At 40.5% G+C, this 22,798-nt stretch overlaps 1 protein-coding gene across 1 annotated transcript in view; it reads right to left on the bottom strand.

Moving 5' to 3' along the window:
• DNAJC13 (DnaJ heat shock protein family (Hsp40) member C13) overlaps positions 1-1,565 on the bottom strand; it is a 50,542-nt gene extending 48,977 nt beyond the window's left edge. The window contains exon 1 of the mRNA XM_086468720.1: positions 1,498-1,565. Within this exon, the coding sequence (XP_086324846.1) occupies positions 1,498-1,565 (68 nt within the window). The remainder of the gene's footprint in view (positions 1-1,497) is intronic.
• Between the last annotated feature and the right edge of the window lie 21,233 nt (positions 1,566-22,798).

Raw genomic sequence — 22,798 nt, 5'->3', positions numbered from 1 at the left:
CTACTCCAAGCACTTACGTCATGTAGGAACAGGCTCTTTAATGAAAGGCATTGGGCAAGAGAAGCAAGCTGAGTTTTATGTATTTAATTTTCACCAAGGGGCTCAAATCACATGCACACTAAATTTGCACATATGCCACAGGAACTTCAGAGGTAAAACACCAGATATTTTCTCTTGGGCCACAGAAAGACTAAGAGGGACAAACTGTTATAATGTTCTACCCTAACATAGTACCTTATTATTATTATTAAAGGAAACAGTTTATTCACCCATGCCCACACAAATCCAAATGCATGGATCTTCACTCAGGTAAGACTCAATTTATACAAGTATTAGCTAGAATTCTAATGAGGTGAAACTAAATATTAAACTATTTATTTCACGTTGAATCAAAAAAAAAATCTGTCTGAGTAGAAGAAAGATTTTGCCCTCAGACAGCTGGTCAGTCTAGTGTGGACTCTGAACTACCCAGTGCTTTAATTTTTACTGACAAAAAGACAGGGAGTTCTTTGATTAGACACTGAAGCAATCTCATGGTTCTTCACAGCACTGAGAAAGATCTGTGGCTGCCACTCCTTGCAATCCCATCCTCCTTTCCTTCCTTTCCCAGCATTCCCAATCTTTGATAGGAAGAATTCATCAAGTATCTGTCAGCAGACAGTCAAACACGAATCGAGTTTCAACTTACTGGTCAAATGACAGATTTGGACACCACCTCTTAGTACAATCATTAGAATAAAGCAGTACTCATGCTCCTGAAGTGCAGACAACATACCCTCTTTGTTCTGTTGATGTTTAGGTAGTGAGGAAAAATCCCAGTTCCACAGCATACCATGCATGTGAGAAGGAACAGTGGGTAAGGACACCAAAGAAAGTCCTATGAAGCTTTAAAAAGCACGCCTAACAGGTGGCTTCAAACGCAGTATAACAGATATCAGTTACGATAATTTAATGGATATTTTTATTAGAAGTTCCCTAGCTTTTGCAGACAGAAGTATGACTGAAAATTCATTTTTAGGCCCAAGACCCCCATTAGGGATGAAGTTTATTTCTAGAAACAGAAGTCTTCAAATAATCTCAGTTAGTAGTTTAACAGATAATCTATCACACAACATATTAAGCATATGTGTTAACTAGCAACCCTCATCTATTGAGGAACATACAACACTACTCCTCCAAGAACCTGTTCCGAGAAGATACATTTCCCCTTTAAAATTAATGGTTTATATAGTAAGTTTAAGAGACTCAGAAGCTAAGTCAGGTGGTACACTTCAGCTACACTGAAGTGTGGTAACACATGCAGAGGTAGGCTAAAATGAAATGTTTAAAACCCAGACTGATTCCAGTGAAGATACAGTCAGTTCAGAGACTGAGCAGCAGCAGCCTTTAGTTCAATTTTCACCCATCAACACAGGAACTATGCAGTTAAACCCAATAATGGAGAGAAGAAATGTCATACAAAACATTAGAAAAAGCAACAAACTTTAAACTACTTACTTTCCCCTCCATGAATGTTTTGTTGTGTAGAAACAAGCAAGATCTCTGTTTTCTCTAATTATATTCATTCTGTGCCGAGACCTGAAAACAAGAGAGACATCCTGTTAGTACTCATTTTTACTTAAAACCAAAGTTCACTAATCATCAATACACTTCAAGACAAAAAGACTTTGTTTTTAAACAATCAACTCACTGCTTTGTCAGTTCCACACAAAAAATATTAGGAATACTTACATTTATCAGACAATGCATAGACTAAGTTGCACATGAAGTTGAACATGAATTATTAGTTTCCCCACTGATTTTGTTACACCAGTTACTCTTTAACAGTACCAGGGTAGAGTAATTTATGCCCTACTATTTGCCCTATTGCAAATCACACTACTTTTGCTGCACCTTCACAAATTCAGATTCAAGTGTATTTTATGTCATTGCCAGAACAGTTAACTCCTGAAAATGTTATAATATCAAAATGATTTGAGTACCCTGCATCCATTACTCCAGCTAAGCCAGACTCCTATTGCCATTTTTAAAAGAAACAGCAAGGAGAAATCTGGACAGATACAACAGCTTATTTTCCAGTCTGAAATGGAATTTGAAGTTGAGAAACTTACTTATTAGCCAAGCACTGTGATTAAAGAGCTGACTAAGTACCCCTTCTGTGCTGTAAAAGTTTAAGCAATCCCACTGCTAACATCCTGACATGCTTATTTCACACATGAATAGATATTCCCTAAACACGTGCAGGAATTTCGTGAAACTTGCCCACAACTGCTTGACTGGATCATTGCTTTAGGAGCTGCTAGCTTCTAAGGAATGCTTCTGAACACTAAACACTATCTTCCATGACTGAAACTGATACATGTTGAGTACTTGGGATATTAACCTCCCTTTTACTTCACTTTGCTGTTAGTACATATACAAGGCACTTAAGTGGACTTAGCCTGATTAAGTTGCAAGAGTGGCGTTGTCATTCTCAGTTTACTGCTACGGCATTAGTTTTATTTTCAAATGTGTCAAAACAAGCTTCCCTGCTCTCCACTACAGACTGGTGCTACTCTCAGGTTCACACCGTTAATGTGGTAGCATCCCCAAAATATCACTCTCTTAAGAAGCTAGTCTGCAAGAATTCATATTCACAGCTTGCCTGAAGCAATGCTAAAGCAACCCAACCCCAGTCAGTACCCCACTAAAAGTTAGACTACAACCCTAGTTATCTTTCGACATTCAGCTAACTCCATTTGGCAAAGGAAGATTTCTCATTTTGAGATGGATCACCTGTAACATTAGCTCTTTGCTAATGTCTACCCTCTACAACTTCAGGCTATTTTCTTTCTGAGCAATGACTGTAACAGTCATGAACATGAAGAATGGATAGACTGGCTGAAATGAACTTGAGAATTCCTTCCCTCAGGTGAAGAACCAGCAAAACCATCACTACCTACTGAACAGAACTTGTGGTACTGCCTCCAGAAAAAGAAAAAAGCAGTATTTATGTATTTCAATGACTCAATCTCAGTTAAGTTTTCAGCGTTAACAACTCACAGACTTGTGGTAAGTTAAACTCTCTAAATCCAGGTTTTGGAAGCAAAGTTTTATGAGGGGTAGGATACTCAAAAGCATTATTCCTGAAGTCCTCCATTTTGCCCAGTTTGAGACCTATCTTGTATTGTCATTGCCATGGACAAGCATCACCACACTCATCAAACTACACAGATCTTACTGTATAGTAGCACACTTTAGAACTGATAATTGTGTTTTAAAGTTAGCTTTCAGAACAAAGTGCCAGATACTCATCTTCATACCTCCCTTGTTGAGCCATTTTCTTGATATTAACTAATGTATTAGTAAAAATAAAATAAAAGGCTTATAACAAGACTAGCTCCACCAACTATAGGATAAGATGTATTTCTCTGTAATTCCATTTTCACCAACACCAGACTTCTCTGACCAGCTCTACAAAGCTTCACAGACCTGAACACCACTTGCTCTACAGTATTTAAGGCGAGGCGTTCTCACACTTGCAAACATCTAGTCTTAATAATACAGAACTGAGAAACATTCATTTATGAACCACCAGCTGCTTCCATTAATTTTAACACCAGCATCTAACTAGATTCAGGATACGGATACATTAAGTATTGTACATGCAGTGGAAGTGACAAATTCTCTAGACTGCTTTTTTGTTTAGATTAAAACTATTAAAATCACTAAACTTTGATGCTTTACTCACTGTGCTTCTGGATAGCAATTGTAACTCTCTCCCACTGAGAAGACTAGCATAGAGGCAATACATGCCAAAATCTAGTAACAATTCTTGTACACATTTTCCTGCAGTTCAACAGAGAACAACACTAACAATAGCCCAGTGTTCTGAGCAGCTATGTTCAAGTCCAGCAATCATTTTTCAGCTCTTTGGTTCCACAGTAAGAGCAAGATGAAAAAAATAGTTCAGACAAAAGACATTTTAGAAGAAATAAAAAAGTTATCTTCCTTCACCCATTCTTGGAGAACCAGTGTGGCATCACACTTACTTCATTGTCTAAAATGTAATTTTAGCACCCGAGATAGTATAACCATTGACTCTCCATAAACAAGTTTCGTCAGATTGCCAGTGTAAGCTATAGTGGCCTGCTTAGTCATGTCATATCATTTTCCCAAAATAAGAAAACATTATTATTGTCACCTTTACCTCTTCCTCCTGTATTCAAAATACCTTTAAGTTAACTGGCTTGACACAAAAATGGCACAAATAAATTCTTTATTTCACTCATAAAAGCATCCAGGACAATAAAGCCCCAATTCTAATGATCATCTTCGTGTCCTGGGGTACCTGATAATACAAAATCACAAGTTCAAAGAAGTATTTAGAACATACTGTGGCACAGCTATTGGATATCCCATACTCACACCTCTCAAAGGTTTAATACTAGAGAAACACCTAGTTCACTTGTTCTATTTCTACTGGCACAGAGCCAACAAGTACTTCGAAAGTAGTTTATAAGCATGTTTCATCTGGTTGAGAGAGAGAGCATGCTGAATGCAAAGCTAGTCAAATAATCTGAAGTTTCTGCAGGCAAAACACTGTCCATGACTTGCAACTTCTTTTGGGAGCCTAACTAAAGCACTCCCCCAATGCCTGGATATTACTTTCCTATTTGGTTCTTGTAGTACTGTAGGCAGCAGTGAAACAGCTTTTGGGGATAGAGTTGAAACCACATTTTTGTGTGTTGCCAGAAATAGCAGCCCCTAAAATTAAAGGGCCTGAACTGCTGCCAGGATTCCCCCCCCTTCCAAGTTTAAGCTACATGAATAGGTACATTACACAAGCTGTGTTAAACTTGCACACACTTTCTACTTTCCCAGGATTTCACATTCTTCAGACAAATTACCATCTGGGAGAACAAAATCTATTTCAGGAAACAGAGACAAGTCAGTCTCAAACTAACACTTGAAGAGTTAGAAACAAAGCTGTGACCTTGTCGGCATCAAAGCAATAGGCATAGCTGTAATCACATATAAGTATCCCTCAGTTTAAATAAAGTCAGAAGTTTGGACATGGGTTCAAAGTGTAGTGCAATTTCAGATTGACTTTTTTCCTGATCGTGTTATTCTTCTACTATTACAAAGCTTCCATATCTATCTTAAGTGAAGGTTTAACCTAAGCTAAGGTAATATTTCAGAGCTCCAAACAGAATTATTATTCGATTCCACTGAGGGAAGGAAGAAGAGAAACGCTGATAAGAAATTGAGATTTCTTTTTAAAAACCTTATTACAGCAAGGCTAAAATACAAGGTAAAAGTTCCTGGAACATCTATGCCACACAGGGACAGATACTCACATCAAGCTCAAGTATGACTTTCCAGATAAAACACATACCAAGAGGATAAAGACAGGGACCAATTAGAAAGAAATGAGAGCAAGTCACTGAAAAAGAACCCCCAGGTTCTATTAATCTGTAGTTCTACAGATCTACCTTTTAGCTTAAAGGTCCAGTGCCTGATTTCCAATCATAGACTCATCTGTAGCTTTAAAAGCATTATTTAGATGAGGTTTTGTGCACTTAGATGTTTTAACTGTCTAGGTTTCACCTGTCTCTTTCACTACTGTGTGCACTAAGTGGCAGAGTTTTTCCCTTGGACAAATTCTTTTTAACAAACACTAAACTCTTCCATCTTCCCTAAACAGCACTGCTCTTGGAGTACTACAGCTTAATTAAACAGTCGGTGCTGTTTAACATCTTCATCAGTGACACAGACAGTGGGATCGAGTGCAAGTCTGCAGATGACACCAAGCTGAGTGGTGCAGCTGACGCCTGAGGGACCGGACGCCATCCAGAGGGACCTGGACAGGTTCACGAAGTGGGCTCATGTGAACCTCATGAGGTTCAACAAGGCCAAGTGCAAGGTCCTGTACCCAGGTCAGGGTAATCCCCAGTACCAATACAGGTTAGCGTAAGAAGGGATTGAGAGCAGCCCTTGAAAGAAGGACTTGGGGGTACTGGTGGAAGAAAAGCCGTACATGAGCCAGGAATGTGTGCTCACAGCCCAGAAGCCAACTGCATCCTGGGCTGCATCAAAAGAAGTGTGGCCAGCAGGTCGAGGGAGCTGATTCTCCCTCCCTGCTCCGCTCTGATGCGACCCCATCTGCAGTACTGCATCCAGCTGTAGGGCCCCCAGCACAAAAAAGACATGGACCTGTTGGAGTGAGTCCAGAGGGCCACAAAAATTATCAGGGGGCTGGAGTAGCTCTCCTATGAGAACAGGCTGTGAGAGCTGGGGTTGTTCAGCCTGAAGAAGAGAAGGCTTCAGTACTTAAAGAGGGCCTACAGGAAAGATGGGGACAGACTTTTCAGCAGTGCCTGTTGCAACAGGATAAGGAATAATTTTTTACGATGACAGTGGTGAAACACTAGCACAGGCTGCCCAGAGAGGTGGTAGAAGCCCCATCCTTGGAAACATTCAAGGTCAGGTTGAATGGGGCTATGAGCAACCTGATGTAGTTGAAGATGTTCCTGCTTATTGCAGGGAGGCTGGACTAGCCAACCTTTAAAGGTCCCTTCCAACCCAAATTATTCTCTGATTCTAATTAGCTGTGGAAATAAATTTCTTAATCTGTTGTGCAACCCTTTTTTTTGTAAGAGGAGAAGGACATAAGACCCACCAGAGTCTTAAAATATATTAGCACAACCTGCCTCAGTGATAGCAGCATCACCATCTTCTGTAGTCCGGGATGCAAATAGGCTGGGCATTTCAACCTTACTACTACCAGAAATGCTGGTGACAACATAAGTGTCCATCCTCCAGCTGACTGCTCCCATTCTTCACTGAGGATAATCAGAATCTTCTATACTCATTTTTTAATTTTCCATCTACATTAGCATTCTGCTGTATCAATGAACCAATCTGATTCACCAGCTAGACAGGTCAGTATCAGAACAAAAGGGTTTGCTCACTAATGGGGGGGCGGGGGGGGGGGGGGAAGAGAGAAGTGGTCCTTTCAGTCAAAGTTCAGCCATCTTGTCATATTTCTTCAGAATACTGTTCTATTTTAATTTTTATTAGTGAAGTAGGATAATTGTTAAGGCTTTGTTTTTGCATGAGAATAGTTTTTTGGAAGCTAATTGAGAAGTTAAACAGCTGAAGGTTAACACTTCAAGATACAGTTGAATGCCAGCTGAAGAATTGTTTTATTAGGTCAGTAAGCTTCACACACAAGTTAAAAGAAAAGTCAGCTGCTCAGGCTGAAACACAGATCTTGCCCTTAAGACCAATCCCCAGCATACCATGTAAAATCTGGAAATACAGAGTGATTCAGTCCCTCAGGACAAATACATGTTTGGAAACTATGAAAAATACCACATGACACCCAAAGGAGTGAGCAAAACATATGAAATAAATCTCTAGATATTTATTCCAGCAAAGCTAAAAGACAAGGTAAAGTTTCTGGAAAGTCTATACTACACAGGGACAGATAACCAGCTCTGAGTCTCCAAACACTTAGAAATTTGTTACAAACGGAAAAAAACCTGAGAGTAATAACGGAAAGGAGTCAGTAATTTCTGGTAAGTGTTCTGGCACTTGGCTGCCCACAGCAGGCAGGAATTAGACCAAGATGCATATCTGTAAACTGAAGCAGGCTAGAGCCATGCATCATTTTTATATCTATAATTCTGGTCCTGTTATTTTGAACTAAGCCCTGGCAGCCTGTTTGAACAACATCTTCCTAACTCAATTCAAAGATGAAACTAGAGTCACTAGCAGTCCCTTCGACAGCCTTCCTCCTTTTCTACGTATCTCACTACATGCAAGTAGCCTATGTAGACAATCTTCTAACTAGTAAGAAAAAGCTTTGACTTCAAAGAACTTAAGTTCTAAAACAAGGAATATTTTCTGAAATACAATATTATTTAATCAGTGCTAAGTAACAGGAAACAAAATAGATAGCTACTCAACTTCATCTTTTCAGTCTCACTGCTGTAGAACTTATTTGTGAAAGAGCACGAGAGAAAAAGGAAAACACATTTCAGATTACATAAACTTCAAAAGCAGCTACAGAGCACAGACTAACTGCATTAATAGGAAGACTCCAAATAAACTATACGCCTATGTTTCCACCCAAGTAGCATGCTCAAACTCTCCCTCGGCTTCAGAGCTAAGTTGAAAACAGAAAAAACCCTCCCCCTGCCAAACTGGAGCATCAAGACATCATTTTTACAACCCAGAGCTTGGCCCTCAGTAGAGACACAGCTAATAATGGGCAAGCTCCATGCGACCTGACAAGGAAATCTCCCCCAAAGACCATTAGTTGCTCACTGCAGACAGAAAACCACTTATTATGCCTACTTGTTTTGATTTTCAGAAAATGAAAAGTAGATGAAAAGCATCCATAGGAGAAATTTAAAAACTCTTGAAAAAATAAGCACATTAAGGGTAGATTTTCTGAAAGATGCATTTAGTTCTGCTCATGCTTTTCAGCCATGCTATTACCACTCAAAAAAGGAATAAAAATCTCATCTCTGTGATAGCAAGTCTCCTCCTCATTTCTCCCACTCTTCATAAATTATTCCCCAAAGCATCTCATGATGGTATACTTTGACCTGAGGCCAGGAGGAGAAAAATAAGGTATCTTTTCTTAATGGACGCGCTAGTGCTCAGCTAGGGAAGAGGACAAATTCTGCCCCGCGGCTACAAAAGCTGCATCAGGTGCAGAGCACGTTCAGTGAAGCACCAGGCAAGCTGAGGCTAAAGAAAAGCCCAAGCCTCTACTCTGTTCGGAGATACAGGAAGAAAAGGGCTTGAAAGTGGCTTGTAACAAAACAGGTACCTCGCCTGGGGATCCGGGCCGCTGCTCACCGCTCCGGGCCACCGGCGCCCCCCGACGCCCGCCTCTCACTCCGCCACAGCCAGGGCAAGGAGCGGGCAGCTTCGCCGGCGGAAGCATCTGCCCCCCGGCGGCACGGAGCGCTGCTCCAGCCCTGCCCCCGCTCCCTCACAGCCCCGCGGCCGGGCGCGCCCCCCACCCACACAGCCTCGAGCAGCACCTCGGTGCCTAGCGGCTCCGCGCGGAGCTGTGGAAGGAGCCGGGGGCCGCCACCGCCGCCCCCTCACCTCCCCCGCCGCTGGGATTTACCTGGCCGGGGAGCCTGCGCTGCCCAGACCTGCCCCCACCAGCACTGCGCTTCCCGCCGCTGCCAGCGATAAGGGTGAAGGGCCGCTGAGCGGAGCCCTCGGCCCTCACGCTGCACCGGGCCAGGCGGCAGCCGCTACACCTCTCCAACTCCCTCAGAGTCTGGCGCTGGAGGCCGCCATCTTAGCTCCGGCAGCAAGACCGCCCTCCCGGCGCAGCCGCTGTCCGCCCGGGGCCGTCACGGGACGCGGTCAGCTGACACCCTCCCTCCCGTGGCCGCCGCGAAGCCGCCCCGCCCTCCTTCTGCCCGCCCCCTGCCCCTCCCTGCCCTGCCCTGCCCTGCCCTGCCCTGCCGGGAACCGGCGCGGAGGGGAGGAAGGGAGGGGTAGGCGTGGCTTCGCGCGCATGCGCAATGCCGTGGCGGGGGGTGCAAAGTCCGGCCGTCCCTTCCCTGGGCCTGGGAGGGAGGAGGGGTGGGCGGGGCCGGCTCGAGCGCGGCGGTGAGGGGCTGAGGGCGGGCTGTGGCGGCGGCGGGCCGGAGCTAAGGGTGTCTCTGCTCGCCCTTGTGCTCTCTGAGGTGCTTTAGCAGAGTCTAGCCTGTGTTGGTCTCGACTGGAACGACTCCTGTGGGGCTAGTAGGCGGTTTCCTGAGGGCCCAGCCCCTGGAGTCCTGTGGTTGTGCAGCTTTGGGGCAGGGACAGCCGCAGCACTGGGGGGGTCTCGCTGCCGGCGGCATCCCGGCACTGCGGGTTTGAGGCCTGATCCTGGTTCCGTGCTCATCACAGAAGTATGTAGCAAATAATCCTTTTATTTGCTTTAATTACATACCAGGTGTTTCTAACTTGTAGTCTCCTGTTTGAGACATCAAAGCCATCAAGCCGTGGAAGGCACATTGAACAATCAAAACCCAAACTACACTTTATAATTATGCATATTATTTGTGTGATTGTAAAAATAATGTTAAATCCCATATTAATGTTGCTGAGCCACTGATTTCTGTGGTTGGCTAACGGCCCTCAAAAGTTGTGACAGGACTCAGGTGCTCCATTGACTTCCCATGTTCTGTACTGGATACCAGATTTCCAAAAAAAGTTGTGAACTACAGCAGCATTATAACAGCTTGCCATGATTTCCTTAAAACGCCTAAAGATTGACATAAATATTTTCAAATATGACACACATTAGTACACGTGAGCTTACCATGCCTTTCCTTTAAAATAATTTTCTTAAAGTCTGAAAATGAAGAGAGAATTGAGGAACAAATTATAACTGGAACTAATTATCTTGCAGAAGAAATAAGATTAAAATCACAGGCAGTATATTGCTATTTTTAATATCCTTTTCATTGTAATATAAACTATCCTTCATGTCTTATATTTTACACAAGATATTTAAATACTAATAAGTCATTCTTTTGATAACTCTAGTCCTCTGAATCTGGGGCACCATGGTAAAATAGTGCTATTGGGAAAATAACATTACTCTGAGGAAACTGATAAAAGTACTTTTGCTTGCAGAACTCTGAGGGTGAAAAAAAAAATTAATGTTTTATTAACATACTAGGAATTGCAGAAATGTAATTTCAGAGGGAGGTGATATGATTCAGAAGAGTTTATCTGGCTGAGTGCATGGAAGAGCTTTGGAAGGGCTTGGAGGGATTTTCTTCTGTTCTTCTTGATAAGTTGGCTTGGAGGATTTTTTGTTTGGGGGGGGGTTATATTTTGTTTTAATATTTTTTGTGTGTGTGTTGTTAATATAGGTAGGTAAAACACACCAAGTAAAGCCACAGCTTGTTAGAGGTTTATTGCTTGAGACCAAAGAATGGCATTTGCATAATGAAGTTGGTCTAAGAAACTAGGAATCAATATTTTCATAGCCAGATTTTAATCAGACAACATAGACTATATTTCAGTATATTTATTCAGCTAAAGCTAATATTTCAGTAATAAACAGTGTGTTTACCTGCCTGTTTTCCTGTATACACTACCTCTAATTTTTTAGACATGCTTTCGTGTCCATAGTGATGTTAACTTTGCTTATAATGCAGAAGAATGCTAAAAGGAAAGGACACTACACATTAAGAGTGAGGAAATAAGAGAGAAAGCGGAATAATAATTTAAAAATTATTCAGAGAGAAAGCAAACAAGGAAAGTACGTTTAGCAGTTCAGGCAGGAAGTGATGTTGTGCAACAAGGTAAAATATCTTTCAGAAATTAAAGTAAATGAGGATTTCCTAACTGTTTAATTGTAAAGTATGTATGAAATTGTAATTGTGTGCAGATGACGGTATTCTAGTTTTCTTGGTCATTTTTTTCTTTTGAAATTATACCACTGGGTATTTTTAGAGATACAGCTTTGTTCTTCTCTTTACCTAAAGGTTTGTGGAAAGCCTCTAATACAAAAATTGTATTTTTAACACCGCCTTCCAATTTTAAAGTTTACAATTTTATTATTAAAAGCTGTTATAAAGAAGGTGAACGAAATCCTCCCTCTGATAATATCAATGGCAGTTTTATTATTAGCTGTGAGACAGGTAGTGTTTCACCCTTAGTTTTCCCAGTCACTTGCAGAGTCAGAAGCCATATTAGAGCCATTCTCATTATTAAAATAATAAGACAACGTGGTTTTGATGCCTTCCTGAAAGATAAAAAGTTAAGTTGCTTCAATTCACTTTGGAGAAGCGAACCCATCTTCATCTTTCATCTGAAGAAGTACTACAAATGTCAGTCTGACCTTATCAGTTTAATGCAGTCATTTGCAAAAGAGTTCAGGCTACCTCCAATCTAAAGAACAAGGTCTCTCCTTACTATCAAATTACTGAAATCTGAAAGGATTGAAGAGTTCCAGTCCACTACTAAATAATTAACACTCCACTGGCTATTTCTGTGATAAGCACCTTGTCTGAAAGACTGTGGTTTAGGGTGGTTGAATTCTTCAAGCATACTACAGTACAGATACAGTACAAGCCAATGCTAGGGTTCTCTGCAGCAGCAGTAAATACGATGATTGTAAATACAACCTATAATAGCAGAGCTCCTATTATTTTTAAAACACGTATGTTATGGTTTGTAGCAATAACAAAGAACAAGTTTCTACCCAGCCTGCACACAGCAAGAAAAGGACAAACTCCCTTCCCCAGTACTGTCTCTAATGATGGGGCAGAATTTTGTGTCAGCTTTCTGGAGAAAGGAGAGATTCCTCCACCATTCCTTGTCTTATGAGAAAATAAGTTCCTAGTAGGTTTGGGTCACAACGTATTTACAGTGTAGGAGGGTGCAGGACCATCCACTCTGAGACAACCACTGTTTTTCTGCCATGCAGTGACGGGGATCTATCCAGTCTTCTTAAAGATTGTGTCTAAGTGGTACATCACAGCTTAGTATAAATTTAGGGTAATTAAAATGGGAAGATGCTTAATAATTATATTGTTTAGGTCACCAAATAACAGTAACTATACCACTTTGATGCCTAATTATAGGACTTGACCGTTAGGGGATAATGGAAAGATTTTTGAAGGGAGAAGGGGGAGGTAGGCATACAAGTCCCACCTGAAACCAATAAAGTAAGATGCCTCTGAAAACCTCTCTCATGGATCTTGTCACTTTTACTCCTAATTTGTTGCAGATGCCAAAATACAGGTTACACAGAGGGCCTTCTGGGAATCAGACCCACATGACTGCGTCAGTCTTTGTTCTACTCTTTGTTATCCCAAAGGTGCATTAAGACTATGCTGACCATTTGCCAGCAGTTCAAAGCTCACATCAAATTTTTATGTATCTTGACATATTTTGTCTAAAAATAAATGCAGATAATATTGATAATTTATCATCTCTGTGAGATTAATTGAAAGGTAACTTCTGGATGCTCCCTATTAATAATTTTATGTTTCCTGATAGACTCGTTAGATGATAACTTGTTTGTTATCTCAGCTAATAGCTTGATGATAATAACAGCAGCCTAAGCTAATTAGCTTCATGATACTGTTACTGAATTTTGTTGAATTATTAATGAGGAGCATCTTCAGTACAGTGATTCATGCTAAACTCTGTTCATGTTCATACTGTTCCTTTTGGCTACAATAAGCCCTTCTGTTCTGTTTGGATAATCCTTTCGGCTTGGCATCAACATGTGCGCAGTAAATACTGCTGTATTAGCTTTTGATCTCTTCATCCACCCATAGCCCTGTATAACTCGGTCTTTTTGGTGTGTCTTTTGAAGATGATCTGAAGATTATCTTTTAACTCTTTTACCTTCCAATAGATAGGTTTCAATATTAGTTGCAATCCAGTTTTATTAGTTTAGGTGGGTACATCCAATGTTAAGTACAGTGAATGTAATAGATTTACTTAATATCTCAGATGTCATTTGTAGTGCAATGAGACTTTTCATGCACCTTAATAGCAATGCACAATGATGTAACCATTATTAACAGAATTACATTGTTTAAAAATGTGTGGTTATATTTTTTCAAAGGAAAAAAGTGAAGAAGAAATACATTGTTTATTGCATGTAAAAGAAAATAGCAACTGCTTCTTAGAGAAAGTCACTAACTACCTCCTCTTTTGACAGCATTTAGCCAGGTTGCGTACAGCTGAAAAAACTCCGTTCACACATGTTCAGTGGAAACCTTGATAAGGAAATGAAAATTTCCAAATACTTACTTCATCCTGTGGGCGCTTCATCTTAGTATTGTGAGCCTGCTTAAGATAAACTGCTCTTTGAAATATCTGGTTCTTGGGGACCATTTTGTGATAGAAGGCACTGAAGATGTCCCGGTCTGTTGACACACAGCCCATGCAGTGGAATAGCATAAAACACAGAGAAGCATTGAAGAAGGAGTAGACTGTAAGAAAGGCAAGGGACCTAGGGGAAGAAGAGATTGGAGCATAGGAAAGGATGACTGGAACTGGAGAGTAGGTGCTACTTGAGGCCATTGTGGTAAGAGTGGGTTTTGCGTATGGGAATCGTCGGATGGATAAGATCTTGGCACAGCTGAGAGGGGAGAAGTGGAGTGACCAGTTAGCTTCAACAGGCTAGACCTGAAAACTGGGAAGATGGGAAGAGCTGTGAGGCTATGATCTTGGAAAATTTGAAAAAAAAAAAAAAAGTAGACTACGAACAGAAGAAGCACTTATGTAGGGAGAAGAGGACTTTTTCTGAAGAAGACTGGTGCAGACAGCTCACAAAAGAGGGAAAGTAAAAGGAGAAGCAGAGAGAGAGAAGCACCTGGATCTGGCATAGGGAAACACTGACAGTGACACAAATAGCTGAGAGGAAAGACTGGGAATGTCTAGGGAAGGAGACAGGGACTGAGCTGAGTAATACTGTAAGTAACAGGAGCTGTGTCAACATAGGATGCTAGGAAGATTCAAGTGTAGAGGCAAGGAGAGGGAGAAAGGGCTTAGCAGAGCAACAGGCTAAAAAAGACGGCAAAAGAAGCAGTATCCACAATAGTCTGCTAAAATAGAACCCACAGTTTCTCCAGGATGACTTCAGCTGGGATACCTAATGCCCAAATGTATTTAACATCCTCTCTAGTGGATGTCAACTTAATTCAGTTGCTAGTTACTGTTAGTTCTCTTGTCAGAGATCTGTGTTGCAGATCTGGATGTAGTATATGATATAATCCTACATCATAATTATATGGATTTTTTAAATAAATCCTGGTTTGGCTGGGACAGAATCACAGCCCAGCCGTTCTACGCAGGCCATCAGCAGTTTCAAGCCAGCCAGGGCAGCTGACCTGAGTGAGCTACAGGTGTAGCCCATACTGTAATGTCATGGTCATTATAGAGGGGGAAGGTTTGTTGAAGAAGGGGAGCTCCTATGGGATTTCTGCTGGGATTCCTTTTGCTTCTCCTTTGGTTTCTCTCTGCCCCTGAGGACTGATCTCCTTTTGACTGTGATGGCTGCATATTTATTTGGCCAAGTATATCTCTGTATAGCTTTGTCTATATTGGTGCTATTTCATTAAGCCTGTTTTCACATCAGCCCACGAGTCTGCTCTCCTTTTCCTGATTCTCCATCCTGGCTGGTGAGGGGATTGTCAGGTGATAGAGCAACTGTCATAGTTCAGCCCTGGGAACAAGCTAAACATAGACATAAACCTGGAGAATTACACATCTACACACATAAACAACTATGCAATAATGACATTGTAAAACTAAAATACTTTAAGAGTTAAAAAATTCCAGAAGATTAAGATTGCCTTTGCAAATAGTTGCATGCTTACATACCACTTTTTTTTTTTTTTTTTTTCCATGGGAACGTTGCCTTATTCACTCCACAAGATGAAAGGACTTATAATTTTCGTATTGAGGTTTCTGTGGCATTCTTCAGTACACTGTCTGAGTACTCCAGGAACATGAATTAATTTATTTTCCCAACATCCTTCTGCTTCTATTTTTGACTGGTTGAAAGTACATTAATGTTTCTTTTTCTGTAGATTCTTGTGTACAATTTCCAAGTATCCTAGCACAAGCTTTAAAAATCATGTATCTCTTAGCAAGAACACACTCCTGTAAAAAGCAAAACTGGTATTTGATTCTCTCCTTGTGTCTTTTTATGGACAGTAGAACGAAACCAGATGCTAGTGTACATTGCAGCCTTATTCAATGTATTGATCTGTGTGACACCATGTCATGTTTTACACGCCTTACATATTTGAGAACATGCTCCTGCCTTATGAAATTCAAATACTTAAGACTTTGAATTGTCACTTTATCTGTTAAAGGTTGATTCTTGTAGAAAGTTACTAAGTTACATTTATATACTAGCTCAGGAATAGGAATGCTACTAATTTGAGAAACTGGAGGTCAACAGAGCGGCCAAGATTTATGTTCAGCAATTAAGGTAACAAAAAAGAAAACACACCTTCCGAAAAAGTGACTTTGAACACTGTTCAGAGTCTTCCAGGAGCAAAGTGGATTATGGGAGCAGTAGGAAATTTCTGTCAGAGGGGTTTTCTGGTTAGAACTACTCAGGGAGATTCCTCAAATGTATCTATAGCTGCAGTGCCTTCCAGATATCTAAATCTGGTCATCCAAACCAAAAGGACAGCTGAAAACCAAGCAACAGGTTCTCTGCTTAGGCATTGCTGTATTCATCAGTGGCAGTTATGAGGGAGTCATTTACATGTGCTTGATTCCTCACTGCAGCCTGTACAACATATAGAGAAAAAAAAGTACGTACTAATCCTCTGATTCCCTGGCCTGGAGTCAAATCCCTGAATTAGAAATAAGAGTGAGATTGTAACACTCAATGGAAATAATTGTGAACAAAGCAACAAACAGGAATTATTAACCTTGCCCACAATGCCTCAGAGATGAGAAAATTCTTACTGTTTTCAAAGAGTAAGAATGATCTTGAGAATATCCAGCCTTTCCTCGATGAAAAATTGTTCATGAAGCACAGAGAAGAGCAGAGGAGATGATGATGACATAACTTGCAGGCCAAGCCATTGAAATTATAGCTTTGTGAGAAATTAAAGAATCCTTCTGATTTACTTTTTTTTTTTTTTCCCCATAGCCCAGTAGTATGCACTTTACCATTTAGAATGACTGGTAGCTGAAAAATGGAAACTAACCATGTATGAATAATACAGCTGCAAGGGGGTTTTGCAAAAACAAGAGAACATTTCGTGGCCTTATAACACTCCCCAACTCTAATCCATTTATAGGAACTACCAATAACCACAGCAGCAATGAAAAGACTTCTGGCTAAAAAAAAAATCTAAGTTGCATAATATGTGGAAGCGGTATTGTTTTTTATAAAAATTTAATTTCAAGCATTATCTGTGTACACCTGATAGACTCCTACCCCCAACAACAGCTTGATCCCCTGTATGCAGCATCCACAAGCAGAACGCATTTTCATGGTTGATTTTACCAAAGTATATTTTAGTTTCCCTAAATTTCAATTAAACAACAGAGTGTAATTATCTGTTTACTGGCAGACAGGCAGTCCACGTTGGTTCAGATCTGCTTTGCTGAGCTGTGTTCAACTTTTCAAAGCATTCAACTGTTTCATTATGAGATTTCATCAGACACCCCTGGCTCCAGCACCATGGCACAGAAAATGGGATGCACAACACCTGCTGCTCCCCACATTTGGATGCTGCTGCTCAAAAGCTGCCCCTGCTCTCCACAGAAACTGTTTACAAGTATTTCGAAGGTTAGCATAGCTTCGTGTACATATGGTTTGTAGTACATACATCTTACTAGGCTGCTCTTTCTCCCTGTCCCTTTCTTACCATGGAAAATTGAAAATTATCTGTAGTGGCTTTGCTTTCACCTCACTCAAGTCAGAATGCCTAAAAATAATCAACAATGGTATTTTAAACTGTATTAACATGTGTAGCTTTACATCCTGGTGAAAATTCCCACCACAAGGGGTGGCACACAAAGCCACCCTGTCTCTGCACAGCAGAGCTGGCATGTCACGCGCTGATGGTACAAGGTACATCTGATTTAATTGCCATTTAAACCTGAAACTCCTGATGGAGCCAGAAAAAGCCTTGATCCTGGGAGATGTTTCAAGTGAGCTGTGCCTCCTCCTTGATGCAGACAGTTTTCAGATCTGAAAGGTCATGCAGAATTACCCTTGACTCTGAAATAACGACCAACATCATGTAGGCTCTCCTCTTCCCTCTGACAACTTTCAGGACTTGATTTCAGTGAAGTACAAGATTTGTCCTTCAGAAGTACTGGCTAAAATGAGAGCTGGGACTTAAGGTGGGAAAAAAATATAACATTCATTCTTAGAAATTAAACATCAGAACACAAACTGCTAGGAAAAAAATACTAAGAATCCCTCACTGTGCAGGCTATCTGAACATTTCCAGATTATATTTTCATCCATTCCATGGTTTGGGACGATTAATTAGGACAAAACCTTCCTCTGTGTCAGTGGAGCATGTCAGAGGCTGGCACGGGGATTCAATTTGTATTGTGATTCTACTGTATATTATGGCTGTTATACCATGCTTATGTTGTGATTTCAGCACGTTGCTGTATCATTCTTCTAAATCAAAATCCAACATAATGTCAAATATCTGCAAATAAGTGAATCTGGTATTAAAACACTAAACCCTCTTGCCATCTCAGACCATGGACAGACCAGAGTCTGTAGGACAGGACAGGCAGCCACCAAATCTCCTTGGTACTACAGGGCCAACAAGCTCCAGCTAGCCCACAAGACACAAACCTTGTATCTGTAGCACCAATGAGACCTGGAGCAAGGAGAATCCAGACAAGCAGAGGTGAGTGGCTGCTGTCCTTTCGGTTGCACACTCAGGAGGCTGAACCGTGAACCAGATCATTCAGCCTGGCAGGAAGAAGCAGCAGATTAAGAAATGGGACATCTGGAACATTGTCTCTGGCACATGAATCATTGCTGGTGCTTATGCAAATGATGACACAGAGGAGCAAAACAACAGGGTTGAAACCATGGATGTGGGCTCACTGGTATTCCCTGTAGCATATGTTCTCACACTTGTTGAGCACAGACAAAAGCCTGGTCATTCATGTGGTGAATGTGCTAAGATCAGTGTGCTACACCAATGATCGCTAGTGCTGGTCTGAACCAGGAAGGGGAACATCACCAGGCAACATGCTCTGTCCTTGGAAGAAGGTTCAGAGGAGATGGGCACAGGTGATGTGCTTATGAAGCTCATGTTATGAGCTGTTTACAGTGATAATCAGATTACATCCGTGTTAACAACAGGAGAGTGTAGCACTATACTGCAATAATGCTGAACTGCATTGCAAATCGCAGACACGGAGAAGCTAATAGTTTGTCTTTCCCCTGTTATTGAATGACATCTACACTGTAAGAATGCCAGGCACAGTGAGTCATAAGAAGAGAATCAGTCAGCATAGTTTTCAGGCTCTTTCCCTTTTTCTGTGATAAGCAGAAGCAGGACTTTGGAAATGTCTGTTTTCTTTTGGGTTGGTAGATTTTTTTTTTGGTCTTTACAGGTTTGTCTTTGTTTTCCTCATGTTGTTGCTGGTTTTGGTTTTCTCATTATGACTGAATCATTGAATCACTTACCAATTTGTTGGTATTGCAGGGATACCAGCATTTCAGCTTTCAGAAGTGTTGCTTCTGATGATGAAAAACTGTTTCTCCTTTAATATCCTTAAAGTTGTCTGTAATCAAATGACTGGGCCATTTGGCCGAATTAATAGAAGCAGAAGTATAAAAATCTGAGAAAGCACAACAAGCAAGGCAGAAATGCACACAGTAAACACCATTTCTAGCATCCATTTCAGGCGGTGTATTACCCATATCATCTTCCCACTCCTTTTGCTTTGCTTTGACACAGATCGTGACCATCAAATGGTATATAAGGCATATGCTGTTGTTTTTAGGCATAAGCATATGGATACTTATGTAATCTTATTTAGTGCTAGTTTGTAATGATACTATTAATGCTTGGGGTTTTGGCCAAATTTCGCTGAACTTCTGCTGTCCCATTTTTAGTGTAAAGCAGAGAAGTGTGTAAGAAAAGAAACTTGAATATATCTCTTTTTACACCTCCTAATTTCTGGAAAATATTGAATTATTATTGTGTTAGACTAATAACATAGGTTTGGATTATATGAATGAATTAGTTGTTTGATAAATTACTTAATAGTGAACTGAAATTAGCTAGTATGCTTGTTTTACTAGCTGCCAGCAAGCAAATGCTATCCACCTGAGAGGAAGGTAGACTAAGTTGTATAAAAATGCTTGAAGTGTCCCCTAGTTGAGGTGATGTTATAGCAGCCATGAAAAGAAACATGTTCTTTATCATACAAACACAGAATTCATATGTTTGCTCTCAGTCTAAATTCCATTTCGACAATTCGTTGTTCATTATGTCTCTTCTGCTATTGGAATCTCAAGAATAAAATTTATGACTATATAATTCAATTTCATAATTGCTCAGCCTTTTTACTTACACTTTTTCCCCACAATCTGCAAAATAAGTGGTTTGTTACCAAAAAAGGCACTGTGCATGTTCAAACTGAATCTTTTATGAAGAGGTAATTTTTTGCATAACACCAGATATGCTGATTTAATTATGTCCAATGAGAATCTTATGGTCTGGAGTGATGTGACCCCTTTCAAGAAAACTTTTGTAAGCACAGGGAAGATTGAAGTCAAGAAAGGTACAGAACATATTCTGTACAGCCCTAGCTTAAAACTGAATTGTTAGTTTATTACATTTGAATAAACTAAGCATTTTGGTAGTCATTATGAGAGGCTGAAGTATTTTATTCGTATTTTCTGCTCTTTTCTTATGCAAAAGTGTCTAGCAGTTATGTCTTTGAGTGTAACTTGTTTTTCTCTGTGACCAGTGCTTAGAGATCTGGTGCACTCACGTTTGTTAGCAAAACTAACAGAGCTTTTGACAGAAGCACAGTGATGACTTGGCACTTGGCAGATAGAAGACAAACTGTTCAGTCTGGCCCTAAACTGATTTCAGTTCAACCAGTAAACAGTGGTGCAACACAGACTTTGCTGATTAAAAGCAAAACTGAAAAACTGAAGCTGGCTGTGACAATGTTCTAACTTGCACAAGCTCATCACACAGGATTCTGTTTCCTTTGACATCCAGCTCCTGCCAGCTCTTGGCTTCAGGCATCCCAATGCAGAATTTTACTGTTTTGTTGTGTTGGTTTTTTGTTGTTTTTCTTATTTTTTTGACTTAAGATACTTTCCTTTCCCTACTATCATCAATTATTTTGTGCAAAATTAATTTGAACATTTCAGTTGTTGATTAAAAAGGCTCCTAACGATAGCTTTCAGACATGCAAGGTCATTGAACACATTAAACAATTAGCTAAATCTGGTGCTACTGATTTAAAGCAAATGCTTTCAACCTAGTAGTTAATGTACTTGTCTTATAGTATTACATGTTTGTTTTGGTTTTGTTTTGTTTTTTTTTTAAAAAAAAAAAAAGGAAGAAAGAGCTATGCTACGCATCTAACTTGTTAGAGAAAGTAACTGAAAAAAGTCACACACCACTTCAGTAGAGTAGAAGATACCGAAACAATAGCACATAGTACCAGGGAGATACTGATCTGTCAAGCACAATGTAATTATTCCTTCCTTTTACATAACACAGATTAAGGTCACAGAATGTCAGAAAAACATAATCATCCTCTGAATTTTAGCCGTTGAATATGACCGCACAGAAGTTTTTGTCTGTGAAAAAAATCACTGATTAATCCCTGAACCAAGTGTATAGTGAAGTCTTATTTTCTGAGGCAGCAAGGTCTGTTCATTTGACGCTAACATCTATTAACTTCCTGTGTACATGATCTAGAAGAAAATTGTTGACAATCTCTTTTCCACTCGTTTAAAAAATTTAGTTCGGGGAGAGCAGAACTGCCCTTTTAACATCCAAGATGACCTTGGCTCCAGATTCTAAAGCACCGAAGTGGGCTAAATCCCATTTAAAACAAGCTTGCTTGCAATTTGGGTGGAAAGCTGCAAACACAGACAGCTTGCATAGGCAGTAGGTGGCAGACTGCTCCCGGTAATCAGGAGGAAATTGTGACTGAAGCTTTTCTTAATGCCCACGGGGCTGTAGTTAAAGGTGATGTAAAGAGAGATTTAAAGGTGGAGAGACTCCTAGCGTTCAAATGGACTGCCTGCTTCTATAAAGCATGCCAGGGGTGGTCCGGTAAAGACTTGCCAGGAGAGGGGTTGTTGTGTGTATGCACCCTGCATTATCAGTTCCTCAAGTAACTGTGGCAGCTTACCCTGCCCTGCAGCAGTTGGATGACCTTGATCTTCCTTTGGAGGATTTGCCGTTGCTCGTGCTAAGTTAGTGCTCTCATGGCTTTGCCACTCCTAGAGAACAATATGCCTGTCGTTTACTCACTACTCAGAAATGCCTTTTAATTCCAGATACCTCAAGGACATTTTTTTTAACCAAAACAGAGTTCGACACATGGATTACTATGTCTGAAGATGTCTACAGATAAACCAATGCTCTCTATGTACATGTGACATAAATGATGTGTCTAAAGTATTCTCCAATCAGAGCAGACTATCACGTTAAAGTAGCTTCTGTACAGTACTGAAAAAGCTGCGATCCAGTCCTTTGACAAAGCTTTTTTTCATGCTTTCCTCTCCCTAAGTGATGCTAACCTGGAACAAATCTTCTTTTCTCTATTTAGCAGATTGTTTTTCAAGCTTGAATTCACTTTGAGGGGTTTCCACATTGCCCCACTGCCAATAATTAAGGCACTTGGGTAAATACCTTGTCCCTTAGCTTTTGTCTCATGTGTTTCATTACAAGGGAAGCTTGTGGTGCTTCCACAAACTGTCTCTCCCATCACGTTTGTTTTTCACACTGTTATTTTGCTGCCTGCCAAGGACTCTTATCTAGTGTATACTGAGATGTTTTGTTACCTACCTAGGGCTAGGCTGTTGTATCAAAGTAGGGGACTGCCCAAAGACTGCTGAAAACCACACAACTCAACGATTGGTAAACACTTGGGGGAGCTGCCCATCCACTATGTGGAAAGATTGGATCCAATTGATGGAATTGTATGCTTAGCGTTTACCAGATTATCTAGAACTGGTTTTGTCACCAGACAAAGATTTGAAAGCAAAAGAATCTATAAACAGATTTTCTGTAATGGGAAAAGCACTATAAAATTACAAAATAATAAA

This window comes from Leptosomus discolor, chromosome 7 (genome assembly GCF_034619465.1).
Source record: "Leptosomus discolor isolate bLepDis1 chromosome 7, bLepDis1.hap2, whole genome shotgun sequence".
In the NCBI taxonomy this organism is placed as follows: domain Eukaryota; kingdom Metazoa; phylum Chordata; class Aves; order Leptosomiformes; family Leptosomidae; genus Leptosomus; species Leptosomus discolor.
This window is presented reverse-complemented; position numbering and strand designations above follow the sequence as displayed.